The following is a 17,891-nucleotide window of genomic DNA, read 5'->3' on the forward strand; positions in this document are numbered from 1 at the left end:
TTTTGGACAGTGTGAAGTCAAGAACTTAATAGGACTTTTTAAACTTAGGGAGTCCAATCTGATATTTAAACATACTGTAAGCCTCGGTTCCAAATATCTTGGGCAATGAGATGATAGAGAATACCACCCCTGGCCACAGCCTGTTGACTATGCTAGCAACCTAAAATGAATCCGAGGCCTATGATTGGGGGAGTTTAAAATAGCCAGGAGTGGCCTTTCCTCCTGTCCGGTCCTATTCTGTCTGTGAAACTCCTCGTCTTGTATAAAGACCAGCTTAAATGTCACCTCCCTTTAAAGCCTTGCCTCCCACTCTCAGGAAAAAATTAGTTGTTCCCGCTCATCTTTGCTCCCATAGCACTTTACACAAAACTCTATTACAGCTATTATGCACTTATCATACTAAATTGCAATTTATCTGTTTATGTGTCTGTCTGTTTCCACCAGAATACGCACCCTCAAGGGTAAAGGTCGGGTCGTGTTCATCTTTGTATTCTCAGCACTCAGCACAGTGCTGACACAACAGCCACTTAAAACATGTTTTAGTATTTTTATTATTAAAGAAATGCATGCCCATGTTAAAAATTCAAAACAGCACAGGCTGGTATAAAAGGAAAGGTTGAAAGTCGCCTTTCCACCATCCAGACCACCGGTTCCATTTCCCACAGGAAATCACGCTTAAGATGTGCTTAAAAATGTATCATCACTACATGCACCCCTTCTACCCCACACCCAGCTAACCAACAGGCATGGCTCTCAAAGCTGTCACACAGGTAAGATTGGCCGCCTCTACTGACAACACAGCAGGGCTGGGTGTGAGCCCCTCGCCCACAGGGCAACAGCCAGGGAAGTGCTTGCTGTTGCTACAGGACAAGGTGCCATCAGACTAGGACTCCTGTTCTACTTTGCCATCTTGGAGTTTAGAGCGAGTTCTCTCCACTCACTAACACATTTCCTCTCTATTTCATCTCTTGCTCTTTTTCTCTGATCTACTCTAGAGCTTCCATGCTTCTGTTGTAATTCTGTCTTTTTTGTCTCCCCATCAGCCTCTCTCTGTCTCTGGTCTATCTCTTGCCTCATCTTCTCTTTATCCTCCTCCCTCTTGGTCTACCTCTGCTGTCTCTGTCTTGCTCTCCGTCTCTCCTTGCCTCTGCCAGGATCTCATACTGTCTCTCTCTCCCCCCTCTTCTTTCTTGCTCACCAGCTCTCTGCTTCTACCGTCTCTCTGGCTCATTCCTATGTTTCTCTCTCTCTCTCTCTCTTTGTTCTGGAGATGTTCTTCCACTCAGCTCTCACAGTCAGGGACCACCCTTACAGCAATATCTAACATTCTACTTCTGAGAGTAGAGATGTAAGTGTTGGACATCAGTGCTTAAGCCGCTGTGAGCATATGGAGATGAAGAGGGACTGACACATCTGTCACGTACGCACTCATACGTACATATATGATTTAGAGATGGAGACAGACCTCAAGACAGAGACTAAGATGTAAAATGAAATACATGCTCTTTTATTGGAGACTGGAGGCTACTAGAATTTCTGGAAAGGGTTATCAATCAGGTCGGTGAAATTACCTCCAGATCTCTGTCTCTCTGGAATCAGCAACGGGAACGGTAAACAAAAGACCTGGTAGCCCTTGCTGCTGCTCACTGTCACCAGAAGAGAGAAACAGAGTGATCTTGCTGCTTTACAAAAACCCGGGGCTCTAGCTCTCTCCCAGAAACAGTGATTAGAAGCAAATCAGGCAACCTGAACATGGGCTCTTTGTTTAGTTCAGTTGCCTGGAATTCGGTTCTAATGAGGCCAAGTTCAAAATCTTGCCTGCTCTCTCTTGTTTTGTCTTCTTTCATTTTTCAAATAACTTTTAAAAATAACTCAAGCAATGCATGTTTATTGAGAAAAAACAACAGGGAAACTATGGACAAGTGGAAAACATCACATGCATTATAATCACAGGTGAACGTTTCAAATCCTACCCTTCCTTCTTCTTCTTCTTTTTTTAAATGAAAGGGGTATTTTATAGTATTTAATAAAATTTTTAAAAATATTGAGTCCCTTCCATGTCCAGGTATATTTCTAGGGGGTTGAGATATTGATGGAACACAGACCAAAACCCACTGACTGGGGCACCTGGGTGGCTCAGTGGGTTAAAGCCTCTGCCTTCGGCTCAGGTCATGATCTCAGGGTCCTGGTATCGAGCCCCACATCAGCCTCTCTGCTCAGCAGGCAGCCTGCTTCCTCCTCTCTCTCTGCCTGCCTCTCTGCCTACTTGTGATCTCTGTCTGTCAAATAAATAAATAAAACCTTAAAAAAAAAAAAAACCTGCTGACTTCATGTGGTTTATATTTGTACTATTTTTTAATCTATTTTTTCTCTTTCTAGTATTTTGTGTGGGGGGGTCCCAATTCAATGTATATTTTACATAAGCAATCTTTTAGTGATCATGGGATAAGATCATGGGTTGTTTGTTCTAAGTGAAAAGCCATTTTCCCCATGGAAAGAGCAAATAAAACACTGTAGTTGCTAAGGGTTGGTGGCCTCAAAATGTGCCACTTTGGAGTGTAGATTATTTCAAGCTGAAAATAATCAAAGCCCAAAAGATTTGGGAGGAATTTTTGACCTTCCCCCAACTGCTAAAAAGAACTTAGATGGAGGACCTGCTCAGGAAGGGTGCTATCGCCATAGACAACTACAATATAACATGAACTAGGTGTGGGAGACAGGGAGGAACGTAGTGAAGTCTTTATTAAAATTCCTCTCTGTGTCCCATTGTTGTTTCTGTAGGGTCCAGAAAACATTTTGCTTCCCAAACGTTTGTTCTTTTTCATCTTCCCCAAAATTGTCCTCTTCCCCTTTCAAGTCTCAGACCTATACCTTTTCTCCTTACTTGAGAATGACATACATACCCATTTTGCTTTACTATCTTTGGAATGTCATGCTTATGTGGATTCCCTACACACAAGAATTAAATTTTTTTCTGTTACTCTGTCTCCTGTCAATTTAATCTTTTAAGCAGCTAGATGAACTTTTTTGTTTTAAAGATTTTATTTATTTATTAGAGAGAAAGAGAGTGTGCACAAAAGCAGGGGGAGGTTCAGAGGGAGAGGGAGAAGTAGACTCCCTACTGAACCAAAGGACTGGACTCCATTCCAGGACCCCAGATCATGACCTGAGCCAAAGGCAGACACTTAACAAACTGAGCCACATAGGTGCTTTCCCAGCTAGAAGAACTTTGAAGGATAGAGAAAAATGTTCCCACCTTCAAAATAGCAAATATGTAATAAGCAAGTTGTGAGATGGTGATTTATAATAAGAAATGTATATTTTATTTTCATTTCATCTCTGGCACCAAGCTCCCAAGCCCTTGGAATTTCCTAAGTTATGAGAAACATAAAGTTGTGGTTTGCTATGTTAATGAGAAGACTATGGGACCATACCTAAAGATGGGGGCTGGTTGCAACCCTGATTGGAGGGTTGGAAAATTCCAGTCCAACTCCTTAATCTCTGGGGAGGGAAGAGGGGCTGAAGGTTGAACTGATGGCCAATTGCCAATGATTTAATCAATCATGCCTATGTAATAAAGTCTCCATAAAACCCAAAAGGACAGGGTTCCAAAAGATCCTAGGTTGGTAAACATGTGAAGATTCAAGGATAGCATGCTCTGAGAGAGTACCATGTCCTTTCCCCATACCTTGCTCAAGGTATCATCTTGCTCATCTCTCCTATCTGGCTATTCCTGAGTTATATCCTTTTGTAAGAAACTGGCAATTTAATAAGTAAAACATTTCTCTTAAGTTCTGTAAACTGCTCTAGCGAATTACTCAAAGCCAAGGAAAGAGTCATTGGAACTTCTAAGCTATAGCTGCTTGGTCAAAAGCACAGGAGATCCTCTGGCATCTGAATTTGGGAGATGAGGGATGGAAGTCCTGTGGGACTGAGTCCTCAGCTGGTGAAATCTGATGCCATCTCTGGGTAGATCGTGCCAAAACCGAGTTGAATTATAGACATGCAGAGGCTGTCAGAGAATTGCTTATTGGTATGGACCCCCCCCCCCCCCGCCCACATCCCAATACACACACACACACAGTGGAAATTAGGTCCAGAGCCCTATTACAACCATCATGTGCAAATGGCTGGAGACACTGAGGGGGATGACAGAAAGAGTAAGACAGAGTCCTGGCCTCATGATAAGAAAATGGAACTGGAATGGAAGAATGTAAATGCAGAAACAGAAGCAATATCAAAAGCAACATATTAAAAACACCATTTAGTAAGTCATACTTGAGCATTAAATATTCTAGTATTAACAGGAACAAAATAATGGTGATCGTGGTGATGATGATGATAACAGTTAACCTTTGGTGATTGCTGGCTACGTGCCACATACCACTTCCAACATTTTTATATCTACTGTCTCCTTTAACCATTAAGAAATCCTGTACAAAGTATACTGTCATTATTGCCATTTTGCAGCTGAGAAAACTAAGGCACAGAGCCACAAAGCTAATTGTGCAAGTTCACATATCTAGTAGATAGGGGAGCAAGAATTCAACCCCATCGCAAAAGACTGTGTGCTAGTTAAAATAGTGTAGGCTTTCAGTCACCGAAGACATGGTTTACTCATGGTCATATGGACATTCAGGAAAGAAACTGCCTAGAATATATCCAATGATAAAAGTATCACCAGGAAAGTGTCATCTTCTTCTGACTGGGGACCTGTGCTCTCCCCTGTAACTGCCTCTCATTCTCCTATACTATCTTCATCCCTGTGGTCATGGTTTCCATGGAGAAGCTGATAAAAGCTGTGGGCTTTAGTTTGCTATGGGGAAAAGTGAAGCCTACTGATACTTATACACTGTGATAATGCAAGGGGTTCATGGACCAAAATTCACAAATGAATTTTAGGGAAATGACTTTCAATCTTTATAGAGAGTTCCAAGGGAATTTGCAAAATAAAGTTTCCTAGTCCCCATCAACAGATTTAAAAGTAGGCCCCGTGAGGACAAACTTTGAGAAGTGCTGCCCGAGGTGCCCATGGCTACCCGATTTAGGATTCTCCCATTAACTCAGCAAAATGTAAGTCAGGTAAATAGGTTACAGATGGGTTTCCTTCTTTCTTTTTCTTTCTTTTTTGTTTTTGTTTTAAGATTTTATTTATTTATTTGATTGAGAAAGAGACAGTGAAAGAGGGAACACAAGCAGAGGGAGAAACAGGCCTCCCACTGAGCAGGGAGCACATGCATGGCTCCATCCCAAGACCCTGGGATCATGACCTGAGCCAAAGGCAGATGCTTAATGACGGAGCCATCCAGATGCCCCTATATAGAGGTTTCTAATCAGGAGACAACCATGCCTAAAAAGCCTTTTCTACCCCTTTAATGGTTCTTTATCAAGAGTATATTTTGGGGGGCACCTGGGAGGCTCAGTTGATTAAGTGTCTGCCTTCAGCTCAGGTATGATTTCAGGGTCCTAGAACTGAGCCCCCAGTCGGGTGCCCTGCTCAGTGGGGAGTCTGCTTTTCCTCTCTATCTGCTCCTCCCCTCCACTTGTGCACACGGGCTCTCTCTCTCTCTAATATGTTTTTAAGAGTGTATTTTGGGAAGTGTTAAGGGGAAGATCTTTTGCTTTTAACCCACCCAACTGTCCCCCAAAGAGGCTGAAGTAGAAGGATCTATGGCCCACAGTTTTGTGTCCCAATAGCCTCTGCTACTCTGGTTAGAGGAAGATGACTAGAAGCATCAATCCATTGGCTTCAGGGCACAACATGATTAGTTGGTGGTTGGATAACATCATTCTTGTTAGCAGTTTCTTTAGAAAGCATACAAGTTGCCCACACTGCCACTCTTGGTTCATTAGCCAGCAGGGAGAAACCAAATAGCACATCCCACACATCCTCCCAGAATAACAAGGAGACACATATTAATAACCCCAGGAGAGCCACTCATGGGGACGGATGGCCCTTAGGGCTTTGATCAAGTTCCACCACAAAGCAGCTTATTACCAAGTAAAATGTATCAGGCTAGTGCCCTGAGATTGGGATAGGACAGAGAAAACCCTGAGGGGAGGTACCCGTGCTAGGAGTTCCCCTAGGACCTCTCTGCACTGACTTGTGAGGGACTCACTAAAGAAACCCAGAGCTGACCCCTTACCAAAGGTCAATGTGATCAAAGAGAAAAAGCTTTGGAGCCAGAAAGGGCAAAAATCAAATTCCAGCTGTGCCACCCTCTGGCTGGGTGACCTTGGGTAAGTTCCTTGAGCCATGACTTCCACAACTTGGGAATGAGGATAATAATACCTCATTTGCATTATGACGGTGGTAGGATGGAGTGAAATAATGTGAGGCTCTAGAATATACTTCCAGGGAAGCTGCTCACTAAACTGGTGGTTATTTATATTATTGTGAAGAGGGGCTTCTATTATAATCAATATACCTTATCTGGCTGTAGAGAGCTCTCACGGTGTGTAGCAAATTCGCCTTTGCTCATATCCCCATCCCCACCTCCAAAGTCAGAAGGAGTAGAAAAGGCACTAGTTGGTAAGTCAATTACAATCTATGAGCGAATAAAATCCATGAGTTTCAAAAGGCACCCTTCAGTCTGACTACTGCTGCTCCCAAATGTTGACACGCTAGGTTCCCTTGACTAAGACCATACTTAATATTATTTTAAACGACATTTCCTCTGAGCCAGACAATTAGGAGGGAAAGAGGTGACAATTTCCCCCTGCTCCCAAGCCCCTGTTGCAACTAGCTCAGTCGTAAGTTACTTGACCTCTGAAGTCCATTAGCCATGGAAGATGGTCTTTTGCCAGAGACCTAGCTTGCAGAAAGTCCCATCATCTCTTTTAAAGGTTCCCTTTGAAAGGTTTAAACAATGCCAAGATCATGACTTTTGATAAGGCCACTTGCTCTGAAGGCCAGCATCAGTAACTTGAGTAGCTGAGCCTAGAACTCAGGAGTTCTGCGGCCAATTTCCACACTTCTTCCCACATCGGCAAGCATCATGGACACACGTGCACAGGCTTCAGGCAAACTGAGAGACTAGGATGCAGCTGTTCTAACTCTTGCCTGTGGAAAGCCAGCAGTGGGCCAAACCAATCAGTCATAGAGTGTGACTAAGCATTGTTGACCCTCTTCTTCCACTAAGTGACCTGCTTAGCAGCAATGCCTTGATTTCCCTACCTGAGAAATGTAGATGATATTTGCCTTTCTTACCTCATAGGTCTCTGTTGAAAAGAAAGAAAGAAAGAAAGAAAGAAAGAAAGAAAAAAAAAAAAAACCTGAGGTAGGGGAAATAATATTCCAATCTTGAAAGCTAAAGCATTTTGCAAAGGAAATGGCTATAACTGATCTAAAGTGCTGTAACAACATTCAGGAGGGCCGCAGAAACAGACACAGTATCTTTTATACACGTGGAAAGTTTCATGTGGGATTTCCTACAGAACGCGCATGTCCTTTTTCTCTCTACTTACCTTTCAGAAGAGGTTCTGTTCTTCCCTTATAAACCTTGCACAGTAAGATCCCACCTTCGTTTCTTGCCAACCACTTGACGATTCCATTCATCCCCCCTTGAGCAGAGCACACCCCCTTCCCAAGTAACCATTCCAATGCCATAGCACCAGGCCCCCGTCACGCTGACCACGCCTACTCCCTGCCATCCCCACTGGCCATGACAGCAACGCCATTTTGGCTAGTTTCCTTCCTACGACACACAGATGCATTCTCCACCCTTTTGAGCCAGACATATAGAATGGTAATTGAGACATACACAAAGACAGGACAAATATTTTACATACGTTTAGCGATTTAACACCAGCTGGCCAGGGGCCAAATTAATTTACCTTCTGGGCAGCCTAGCCCTTGATATTTCTGACCAAGGACTTAAAAGAAAGCCCTTTGGAGAAAACTGTGTGTGTCAAATGTCTAGGTTTAAAAAAAAAAAAAAAAAAAAAAAAAAAGAAAAAGAAACAATGATGTCTCCAGCTGAGACTTAATGTGCAAATAAAGGCAATAAACACAGTCACATCTCTAAGTGACCACACTGGTCTTATTTTCTTTCTGGGCTTAGAATATACCCCAAACTGCTAGAAGATGAATGTGTGTATTTTTGCTTAAGGAGTATTTTTTAAATGGCTTCTAAGATATAAACTTCAGTTAAACGTAATTTAAATTTAATGGAGGCTGATTTCTTGGAATACACAGTAATTTATACATCTCTACCCTTGATCTTCAGTCACACTACCCATTTCAGCTCAAAATATCCTTGTAATAATCTCCGTCTCTAGATCCAAATATTCTCTCCATTTCAAGGTTCACTTAAAGCACCTGCTGTGCAATGAAGTCTGAAGACCACCCCAGTTTGCAGAGGTCTGGTCCTCTTCTGAACCTCTACAGCACACTAGGCTCCCAGAGGACACTTAGTCTCTCTGCTGTCTCTTCCTCTTCAGAGGATTCTTGGAGCACAAGACAGAAAGCACTTTGAGGGCGCGTATTATTTCTTTTCACCTTTGTGCATCCTTCCACATATATCTCTATTATCAGTGTCTAACAAATATTAAGACTCAATACATATTTGTAGAATTAAAAGAAAATTATGATAATTTGTGTAAGCTTCTTAGCATGATGCTGCCACCTGACAATCTCTCCTGGAAGATGAGCAATTATTCTTCTAAATTACTAAATAATTATTCAACAAATCTGTCCATCAGCTTTTGTACCTTAGTCTATGAGTTTTGAGGGTCCTCCATAAAAGGATGTGGAGAGAGTTCCCAGAGTCAACATTCATGTCGTTTCCCTCTAGAAAACCCCATTAAATATCTTAAGAGCAGCTAACTTCCCAATTTCATAGGAAGCATTTTTTTTTATCCAAAGATACAAAATTCCTTTACATGAAGATGTGATACAATAAACTTAATAAATTAGGTTTTGCTGCAAACCCTTGTTGAAATGAATGCTTGCTTGGATCTCAAATGTTTTGATGTCCTATAAATAGAATATGCACATGAATCATGGGAAGAGGAGGGATCATGTGAGATGAAAGGCTTGTTCCTTGTAGGTCACGGGTATAGATCATTGCGTCATCTGTGCATTCCCAACACTCCCAGTGTACTTCACTTAAATGCAGTAGGTGCATAACACCTCCACACTGAACAAACTATCGAGCTCATTTTAACCCCTATTTCTGTGGTGTTCTAGTCTATTTGCATCATTTATGAAATAGAGGCCACATAATTTTAACAGGACACGTGATGACTGTATATTTAACTGTTGTACACAGTCCGAACTATAACCCGGGACTCTTATCTGCCAGTAGAGAATGATTTCTGCAACTAAAAGAACAAGTAGCATTTATTAAGCACTTATTGTATACCAACCACTCCACATACATGATGTCAAATCTTCAGGAAGAGCCTGTAAATGATACAGTATCCCCATATTTTAGTCCAGGAAGGTGGAACTCAAAGAATTTAAGTGTCTTGTTCAAGGCAGAGTGTGGTAAGCAGGAGAGTTAACATTCAACTCAAATTTGTCTGCTTCCGTGTCACACCACATTAACATTCGTGAATAGCAGAAAACACTGATCAGAGAAGGAACTATGTGGGCTTGTTAGAGAAAGCTAAAATCGTTCATCATTTCACTTTAATAAAAAGGTCAGGAATATGTTTAAATGTACAGTCAAAGCAAGTGTTTACGTGCAGCCTCTCTCTAAAATCCGGTTTGTCGGTCACTTAGAAAAGGAAGCAAAGGAATCTGTTCCTGAAGAACACCAGATCTGAGAGCTGAATGATGGCAGGTTACCTCGTGCTCAATGAATCACCAGGTGCAGATTCCACGTCTCACTAAAGATGAAGAAGTAGGCGGATAAGAGAACAACCAAATCACTACTTAAGGTAAAGAGTGCAACGTGACAGGCACATGTTAAAGCCCTTGCTTCTCTACAAGGAGATGGAGTTCCCAGTAAGACTGTGTCCTCCTCCAGCGTCATCAGATATGAACCCCAAGAGAGGACTACTTAAAATACTGACTACAAGAGGTCTGAATTCTTTTGTTCTACCTGAAAGTCTTTAAGATCAGTCATTCTGGGAGCTTGGGGTCTCCATGCCTATATGCCACTGACCTTTGGTACCATCTCAGTACGGCGGTTAGCTTCCAGAGCCTCAGGTTTCTTCTCTATGTAAAGAGGAGAAGGATATCTACGGATACATTTTTTGGAAAATTAAGTGAGATGCTGGTACATAAGGCATGTACGCAAAACCTGACCCAGGCTGGGACTCAGTTTATTCACGAAGACTGGATGGTAAATGTCAGGTCCCAGAACAGCGAAAGGCAAAGAGGCACATGGAAATCAACCAGATCATCGTGGTCCATGCAGATGTAGCATTAGAGTATCACAATGGCCACATAGTAAAAGCCTCTGTTAACAAACCTTCTGACACTATTTTCAGTGAGAAAGGGACAAGGCAGTGAACTGAAATACTCAAATGGACTCCAGCATAAAAATATGAAAAAATAGATACTAACATTTGCCACTCACCTGTTACCTAACAAGGGTTTTATAAGGGTTAATAAGTGTAGCACTTTGCAGTTTCTTGGAAATAAAGAATAAACACATGCCCCATCACACATGCATATATAGACAAATATGTATTTTAACAAACTAAGGATTACTGGATAAATTTAGATCAGGGCACAGCATGCCTAGCATGAGTAGGGTAGGAACAATATGTTCTTGCTTACGACACCAAGCTTATGACAAATGATTCATACCCAGCACCTTTCATGCCAAAAGATCTCCCCAGGTGTTCCACCAACTCTAGCAACACTTTCCATCAAGCTAGACTGCGGTACAGAGGAATCACATCACTCCCACAGATGAGGCATGTCTTTACACAACTGCACAAGTCCAACAGCGGAGGGGGCAGGAAGAAGAAGGGAAGGAGGCGAGAGAGAAACCTTCAGAATTCCTCACAAGTTTGACAGGCAGCCTATAATTACCACACGTTTACACCTTTAATGCAGGTGCTATTATAATCAGAAACCCTACCGCACAAGGCTTTACCTAAAGGTGAGACAGGTTCGAGAGGATGTGTATTGCCTGTGGCCCTGAGTGGGTCAGGGGGCAGATTTACAGGGGGACTGGCATCTACATGTGAAGAAAATGAGAGCCCCCTGCTCTCAGGCTTTAATTGGTGGATTTCTCGCTCTGGGGAGACGTGAAGTGCTGTAAGTTGAGAGTTCCAGACAGGTGTACTACACTTGGCAATCACAACATGCTTACGTGGAACCTGGCACGTCATGAACTGGCACGGCCCCTACTTTGGGGATGAGGAAATTCACACTCAATTTGCCAAGATCAAGCCACAGATAAAGAGAACTAGAACTCAAGTCTCCACACTGCTTTTCCCAACAGAGTTGCCCAGAAAAGTTTGTTCTGCCTTCTTTCCCTTAAAAACAATTGTTAAACTTTGTCTCTCCTATGAATCTGGGCCAGCTTTGTTTTGTGGAACCTGGATTAAAACCGTAGCTCTTCCTCTATGATCTGTATATATATGCTAAAAAACAAACAAGCCCACAATTTGTGTGTAAGTAGACAGGAATGCAGAGCAGGGGGGTTCCTTACAGAATTAAAAACTTCAAAGGATAGAAATCTCCCTAGCAATGTGATTTGAATGTTCAAACCTTTCACATGTACTACCTTGATTATCTGCTACTTTAGTTCAGACATCCCTGCGTGTTGCCCATCCAAGCCCTGACCCTAATAAGCCAGACTATGCTTATGAACATCATCTTAAAAAAAAAAAAAAAAAAAAAAAAAAAAAACCGGCTGGCAGTGCTTGGCGCCATTTCTTAAATGGAGTTTAATATTTGCCAAAGATGTACTCTCCTTTTCCAGCTCTTTCCAAGATCTTTCAAGAGATGAACTAAAGTAAAGGTCTCATGGGTGAGTGATATTTTACAGCTCAAATTACATTAAAAGCCAGAAATATTTTGAGTCCAATATCCTTTACTTCTTGATACAACAAGATATAATATGTTTGCTGTGTTTAAAATCTCCCCTTAAAGCCAGAAGCTTTGAGTTAATCACTTAAAGCAGTGTGAAAGTTATTCATTCGGTTTAAGAAGATTCAAGTTCAAATTGGGGGATTAATTTTAGTGGTTATGACACGAAAGGTATGATAGTTACGGTGAGAAATGAGGGCAAGGGTCTCCAGAACTTGAATGGAAAGAATATCAGCTTCAATTATTTGATTAAACCATTCCTGATAACCGTAGAAAACCACAAGCTCAGTCATGAGAGCCAAATTGTAGGGAAAACCTTACCGATGTCCTCAGGACAGAGACACCAATGCAAAATACTGTTTATCCTGGTTTGTCCTAATAGAATTTATGTCTATATAATCAAAGAACTCATAGTAACAGACTATTATTTTACAACATTCACGACTTTCATTAAAAAACTGACAATGAGCACAGCTCACTGAAGTGGCGCTTCCCTGGGAAGGTTTCTGGCAATGACATCACAACTGAAAACAATTTGAAAGATACCAGGCTGCATCGACTGTGCATATTAAAAATACTACGATCTCAATAACCCGATGGAAGCTAAAACTGATTTTTCCCCCTTTTACCCATCCTTGGTTTTCACGTTCTTCTTGTCTGCTTAATGACAGCTCAGAGAACTTTCCACACTTTTAAGTCATCTTCACTTATTACCGTCAAAGCTGGATCTTTACTATTTCAGCTCAATGAAGTTTTTCCAGGTGCACTTTAAGCTGGAAGAGCTACCCCAGATTCCAGACATGCAGGGTTTTCCAAAAATCTAAAATCGCCCCTGATGTGGCCAGAGCTCACAGTCTCTCACCCACTCTCCCCAGCATGACCCTCCTGGAATCCAGCAATCCTTCTGGTCCCTTCATAAAAGAAGGGCTAAGTCTTTATTCTCTTCTCTAGAGGAGGTCAGGCAATGGGGAAGAACAGGGGGTTGTTGTCACTGCGATATATCTGATCTTCCTGGGACTGATCATGCCGGAGAACAACCACGCATTCACAGGCTGGAAAGCCCCAGCTCTCAAAACACACTGACTGGTGCTGTTAGAAGATGCTAGAGAGTTCCCGTCCTGAAACTTGCATCCACTTGGTCCTCAGAAACAGAGAATGCATTAAGGGCACCTTAGTGTGCACTGCATATCTCTTCCCTTCTGAGGAAGAGGGGGTTAGAAGCTTTGCAGAAAAATTAAAAGCTTCCACATAAAGTCTTCTTGATCTTACTTGTGCTCACCCATAAGTCTAGCAAGTAAAAGGAAAGTCACTTAAAGGAATGTCATCCTGCCTGGAAATTTAACCCATTCACCTCAACATTCAGAATCCTTAACCCCCTCTGCCTGTCTTCAGCTCTGTTCCTACACCAATGAGACCAGGAAACAGGGATTTGCCTACCCAGTGTGAAGCTTTTGGGGGGTTCTGAGAGGACTCTGACGGTGTCACCGGTCTCCAGTCTCCCCATAGGTGACATTAACTCCTAGGGGAGGTGGGCAGGGAAGACTTTAGTTTGCAGCTTCTCTCAAGTCCAGAAACCTCATTTCCCTCAATCCTCCATCAGAACACACGGCCTGTTTTAACCCTTTCCACCTTTCACCCCTTGCCCTCAGTCCCCGTCTACTCACACTGCTGTTGTGGCCAGACCAGTGGACCATGGCTTGGTTGTGTGCGGAGTCGCCTGTCAGCGCGAACGTGGTGCTGGTCAGTCTCAGCTCCTCCATCCGGAAGCGAGTGGCTTTGTCCGGGTCCCGCTCCAAAGTCCCAGGCTCCGGCTGCCCTCCGTCCCTTAGCACCCCCCGGGGGCTTCGACTCGCGCCCTCTCCCCGTTCTGCCTTGCCGGGATCCGCTTCGCTCCGTCTCCGCCGGCCAGAGCGTGGGGCGACCGCCACGGACGCCCCGGTGCGGGGGGCCCGCTCCAGGGACAGCGCTCGGTCTCCGGGGGCCACTGCGAACAGGGGGCGCCCGAGGAGGGGCAGGGGCGTGGCAGCAGCTCTGCCTCGCGGCCCCTGGCGAAGGAAGCCCCCTGGGGTCGGAGCCCAGCGTCGGGCCGAGCCGGGGGGCAGCTGGGGGCAGCAGGAGCCGCCGCCGCAGGCGCCCGGGACGCAGAGGACCAAGAGCCCCGCGCCGGCGAGGAGCGTGCTCAGCCGGGCCGGGGAGCCGCCGGCGGCGCCAACTTTTCCCATCGCGGGATCGGAGAGCGGCGAGCGGAGAAGGGGCCGGAGCGGAGGCGGCGGCGCGGGGCTCTCCGCCGGCCGGCTGCGGGGGGCAGGCGCTCAGGACCCCAACTCCATCCAAGTTGGGCCGCGGCGGGGGCGGGCGGAGGCGGCGCGGGGCAGGTGGCGGCCGCTCGCCCAGGCTGGGCTGGTGCCGAGCGCGGCTTCGGACCGAGCGAGCCGCCGCCACGCGGGGGTGGAGCTGAACTGAAGTCACGGGCGGAGCGGGCGCTGGCGCGCTGGCGGGCGACGCGGGAGGGAGGGCGGGAGCTGCCGGGGCTCCGGGCGCCGCGTCCCGCTGCCGAGCTGCGCCGCGCGGGTGGCTGCGGGGACTGGATGCGTCGCCGACCGACCCTCCCCTTGGGCTCGCGGGCGCTGCCGCCGCCCGCTCTGCGCCCCCGCGGCCGCGGTCTCGGCTCTCCGCGCGGCGCCCGCACGCCCCTCCCGTGGGGGCGGCCAGCCGGAGCTCGCCGAGCGCTCGCTGTGTTGGGGACTTCCTATTCCTGTTTTATTGTTTCTGCCAGTCTCTGCCGCCGTTTCCTCCCCACCCCCCCGCCCGCCCCCTCCCAGTCTCTTCCAGTTTAGACGATAAGGTTGGGTGGGCGCCTGGTCTTTCCCTCCCGGGTCTCCGCGAGTTGGCGTCTTGACCTTAGCTTAATCGGAGCCTGCGTGCCCCAGCTTGGGGGAGATCCCAGGAAGGCAACAGCAGAGAATGATGTAATTAAATGTGTGTGTGTGTGTGTGTGAGAGAGAGAGAGAGAGAGAGAGAGAGAGAGAGAGAAGGAGAGAGAGAGAAGGAGAGAGAGAGAGAGAGATTTCGGGGATTTTTTTTTTCATCAATTAGAACGCTTAGATTCCTTTCCGGAGCTCCTAAAGCGCTCCCTGTATTTGAATTCAGTTTTTCTGCATTTTGCGGGCATGTATCTTGGCTTCCCTAAGAGACCACAAACTCACTGATGACAGGAATTGTGAGCAACTTGGAAGAAGTGGCCAGTTTATTTTGTTTTGCCATTTTTATCCTCTGCTTGACACAGGCGGTAAGAAATCCGTCAGTCCTTAATTGAATAAATACGTAGTGTGAGTCTGTTCTGTGTATGCAAATAGATGCAGGAAAAAAGGCATGGTGCTGTCTGTATCCTGCGTCCTTCGTGCCTAGCCCAGAGCTACTAGCGCAACCTGAAGATTCTAATCAGCAAACTTCAAGTGGGTGCGGAATGCTCTGCCACGAGTTTGCTGTGGGGCCCTGACAAAGTGGCAATCTCTGCTTCCCACACTTTAAAATTAAGCGGTTGCATTAGATGACCTTTAAAATTCCTTCTACTTCTAAAATTCTATAATTGTGTGATTATAATGTCTGTCCAGCCCAGCTCCCCTGCTACTGTTCAAAAGTTCAGATGAAGATTTATAGTAGGTGAACAGGCTTTGAAAATTACAAAGAATTTCTCAAAATCCAAGCCTTTTTCAAATAGAAGGTTTGCTTCTAAGGGTTGAAATACCTTCAGATTTTTTTTTTTTTTTGTAGTCTTCATGTGCCTAATAACACTTCCTTATCACATGGTAGCTATTAAATTATTCAATGCATATTTACTGATTAAACAAATGAATGCCACACAAAATAATACAATCTTCAGCTTTTAATTACATTTTTGTTCATTTTCACACTTGCAAAGGTAACCTCACTGAAAAATTTAAATTATGAGTTTGTGATAGGACCAACTTAAAAGTAGCAGTGCTAATTATTCTTTAGTTAATATACCCTTTTTGATACTGTTCAAGAGGAATTTCTCTTATATCAATCCAATCCAAAGCTGTGTTACACGAGCAATAATTTAAATTCTTGTTCTTATGAGCAGTCCCAGAAATAGGCAAAAGCAAAGAGGGCAGACTTCTTAGCCTTTAAATGTGAGTACTTAAAGAGTGACCTGTTTGTCTTTAAGGGAGACACAGTTCTTCTGAAAGCACCTCAACTACCCAAGCCTGGATCCTCCTAAAAAAGGAACATTGGCAGGCTTCTAGATGGAGAGGAGAGCCAGAGGTCCTCCCTCTTCCCGAAACTACAAGTGCTCTTCCTTAAAACTCAGGGTAGCTGTTTTCCTCTCCTGAGAAAGGTTTTCAGAGCTTTGGGAAGTTGTTTGGTTTCTATGCCCTGCTAACCTCCTTTCCAGTCTGGATGAGTGTGTGAGATTTCCTCCAATGGAAGAAAAACCGGATTAAAGAGTCAGAACCTAAATAAATTCCCATCTTAATATAGAACTGGGAAACGCAAAATGGAAAGAAAAGAAAAGGAAATTAGGGAATTCAATTTTTCTGGTCTTAGTCTATTACTGCTCTATCCAAATTTAGATGGTTTTGATTTCAAAATGAGGTTCTACCTGAAGAATTGGTAGAAAGAGAGCTGAGTTTTCCTTCCCAAATCTACAACTACCATCTTTTAAAACAGACCCAATATGAGAATCCCTTTTTTAAAAAAGATTTTATTTATTTATTAGACAGAGATCACAAGTAGGCAGAGAGGCAGGCAGAGAGAGAGGGAAGTGGGCTCCCCACTGAGCAGAGAGCCAGATGTGGGACTCAATCCCAGGACCCTGGGATCATGACCCCAGCCAAAGGCAGAGGCTTTAACCTACTGAGCCACCCAGGCACCCTCAATAGTCCCTTTGAAATGAATTCATTTGCAATCCATTTGCTGTGAGTTCATAGAGGGCAGGAGCTTTTTAAATGCCTGATTCTAATTATTCATTTGAGAAAAAAAGTTACACAGATATGGGTGAAATTGGCTCCAATAATTTTTTTAATATAAATTCATTTTATTTCTTGTGTCTCTGATCTTTTGTCAACAAGCAGAAAAGAAAAGTACCAGTAAGTCCTTAAACCATTTTCTTTTTCAGGAAGACTTCAAGAAATGAGCTAATTATGGGGGAAAAGGGGCTAGCCTATTTCAAGGTATTTCTAATCCAACAACTCACTAAGCAACCTAAAAGATTTTATTGATGTACTGCATCAAGAATGGGTTATTGGGAAAATCATTGCTATTATATGCCAGTAGAAAGCATAGATCTGTAATTCCAATGAGGAGTCTTTTCATTGTACGTAAGAAAGATATGCCACCAGCTAGTCTGTGCTCATCATTTTTCACCTGGACTGACACAACAGCCTTCTAATTGTTTTCCCCTTTCCACAGCTGCTCTGCTCCATCTTATCTCTGCAATAGTCATCTCTGAATTGGGGTGCAAGTACCCAGATAGTATCACAAGGTAATCCATTGTGGGCAGGAAGAAAACAGCCCTGTTAATATTTAATTACCTATGAACATATAGGTTAATTAACAATTAACATATAAATGTATGTTTATCCAACTAAACACAGACAGAAAAAGAATATGAACAATTTGGGGCACGTATTAATTGGTGTTCCTTGATCAAAAAAGTGCAGATGACTTGCTCTGCAAAGCAGCAAGTGGTCTTTGAAATGAGTAAAAAAAAAAAAAAATATTCCTTGCCGCTATTTGAAACTCTTCACTGCCTTAACCTTTGCAAACAGAATAAAATCCCGGTAGGATCCTTGCATGGCCAAAGAGCTGCAAGAGATGAGGGCTGCCTGTCTCTCAACCACATTTGGCAGCTCTCTCCCCCCTCACCCATATG

General features: G+C 44.1%; 1 protein-coding gene across 5 annotated transcripts in view; it reads right to left on the reverse strand.

Moving 5' to 3' along the window:
• SORCS1 (sortilin related VPS10 domain containing receptor 1) overlaps window positions 1–14,314 on the reverse strand; it is a 503,535-nt gene extending 489,221 nt beyond the window's left edge. For all 5 annotated transcript variants that reach the window (XM_059398525.1, XM_059398524.1, XM_059398527.1 and 2 more), the window contains exon 1: window positions 13,660–14,314. In XM_059398525.1, the coding sequence (XP_059254508.1) occupies window positions 13,660–14,217 (558 nt within the window). In that variant the 5' untranslated portion in view covers window positions 14,218–14,314. The remainder of the gene's footprint in view (window positions 1–13,659) is intronic.
• Window positions 14,315–17,891: the final 3,577 nt, after the last annotated feature.

Source organism: Mustela nigripes, chromosome 4 (assembly GCF_022355385.1).
Source record: "Mustela nigripes isolate SB6536 chromosome 4, MUSNIG.SB6536, whole genome shotgun sequence".
Taxonomy (NCBI): domain Eukaryota; kingdom Metazoa; phylum Chordata; class Mammalia; order Carnivora; family Mustelidae; genus Mustela; species Mustela nigripes.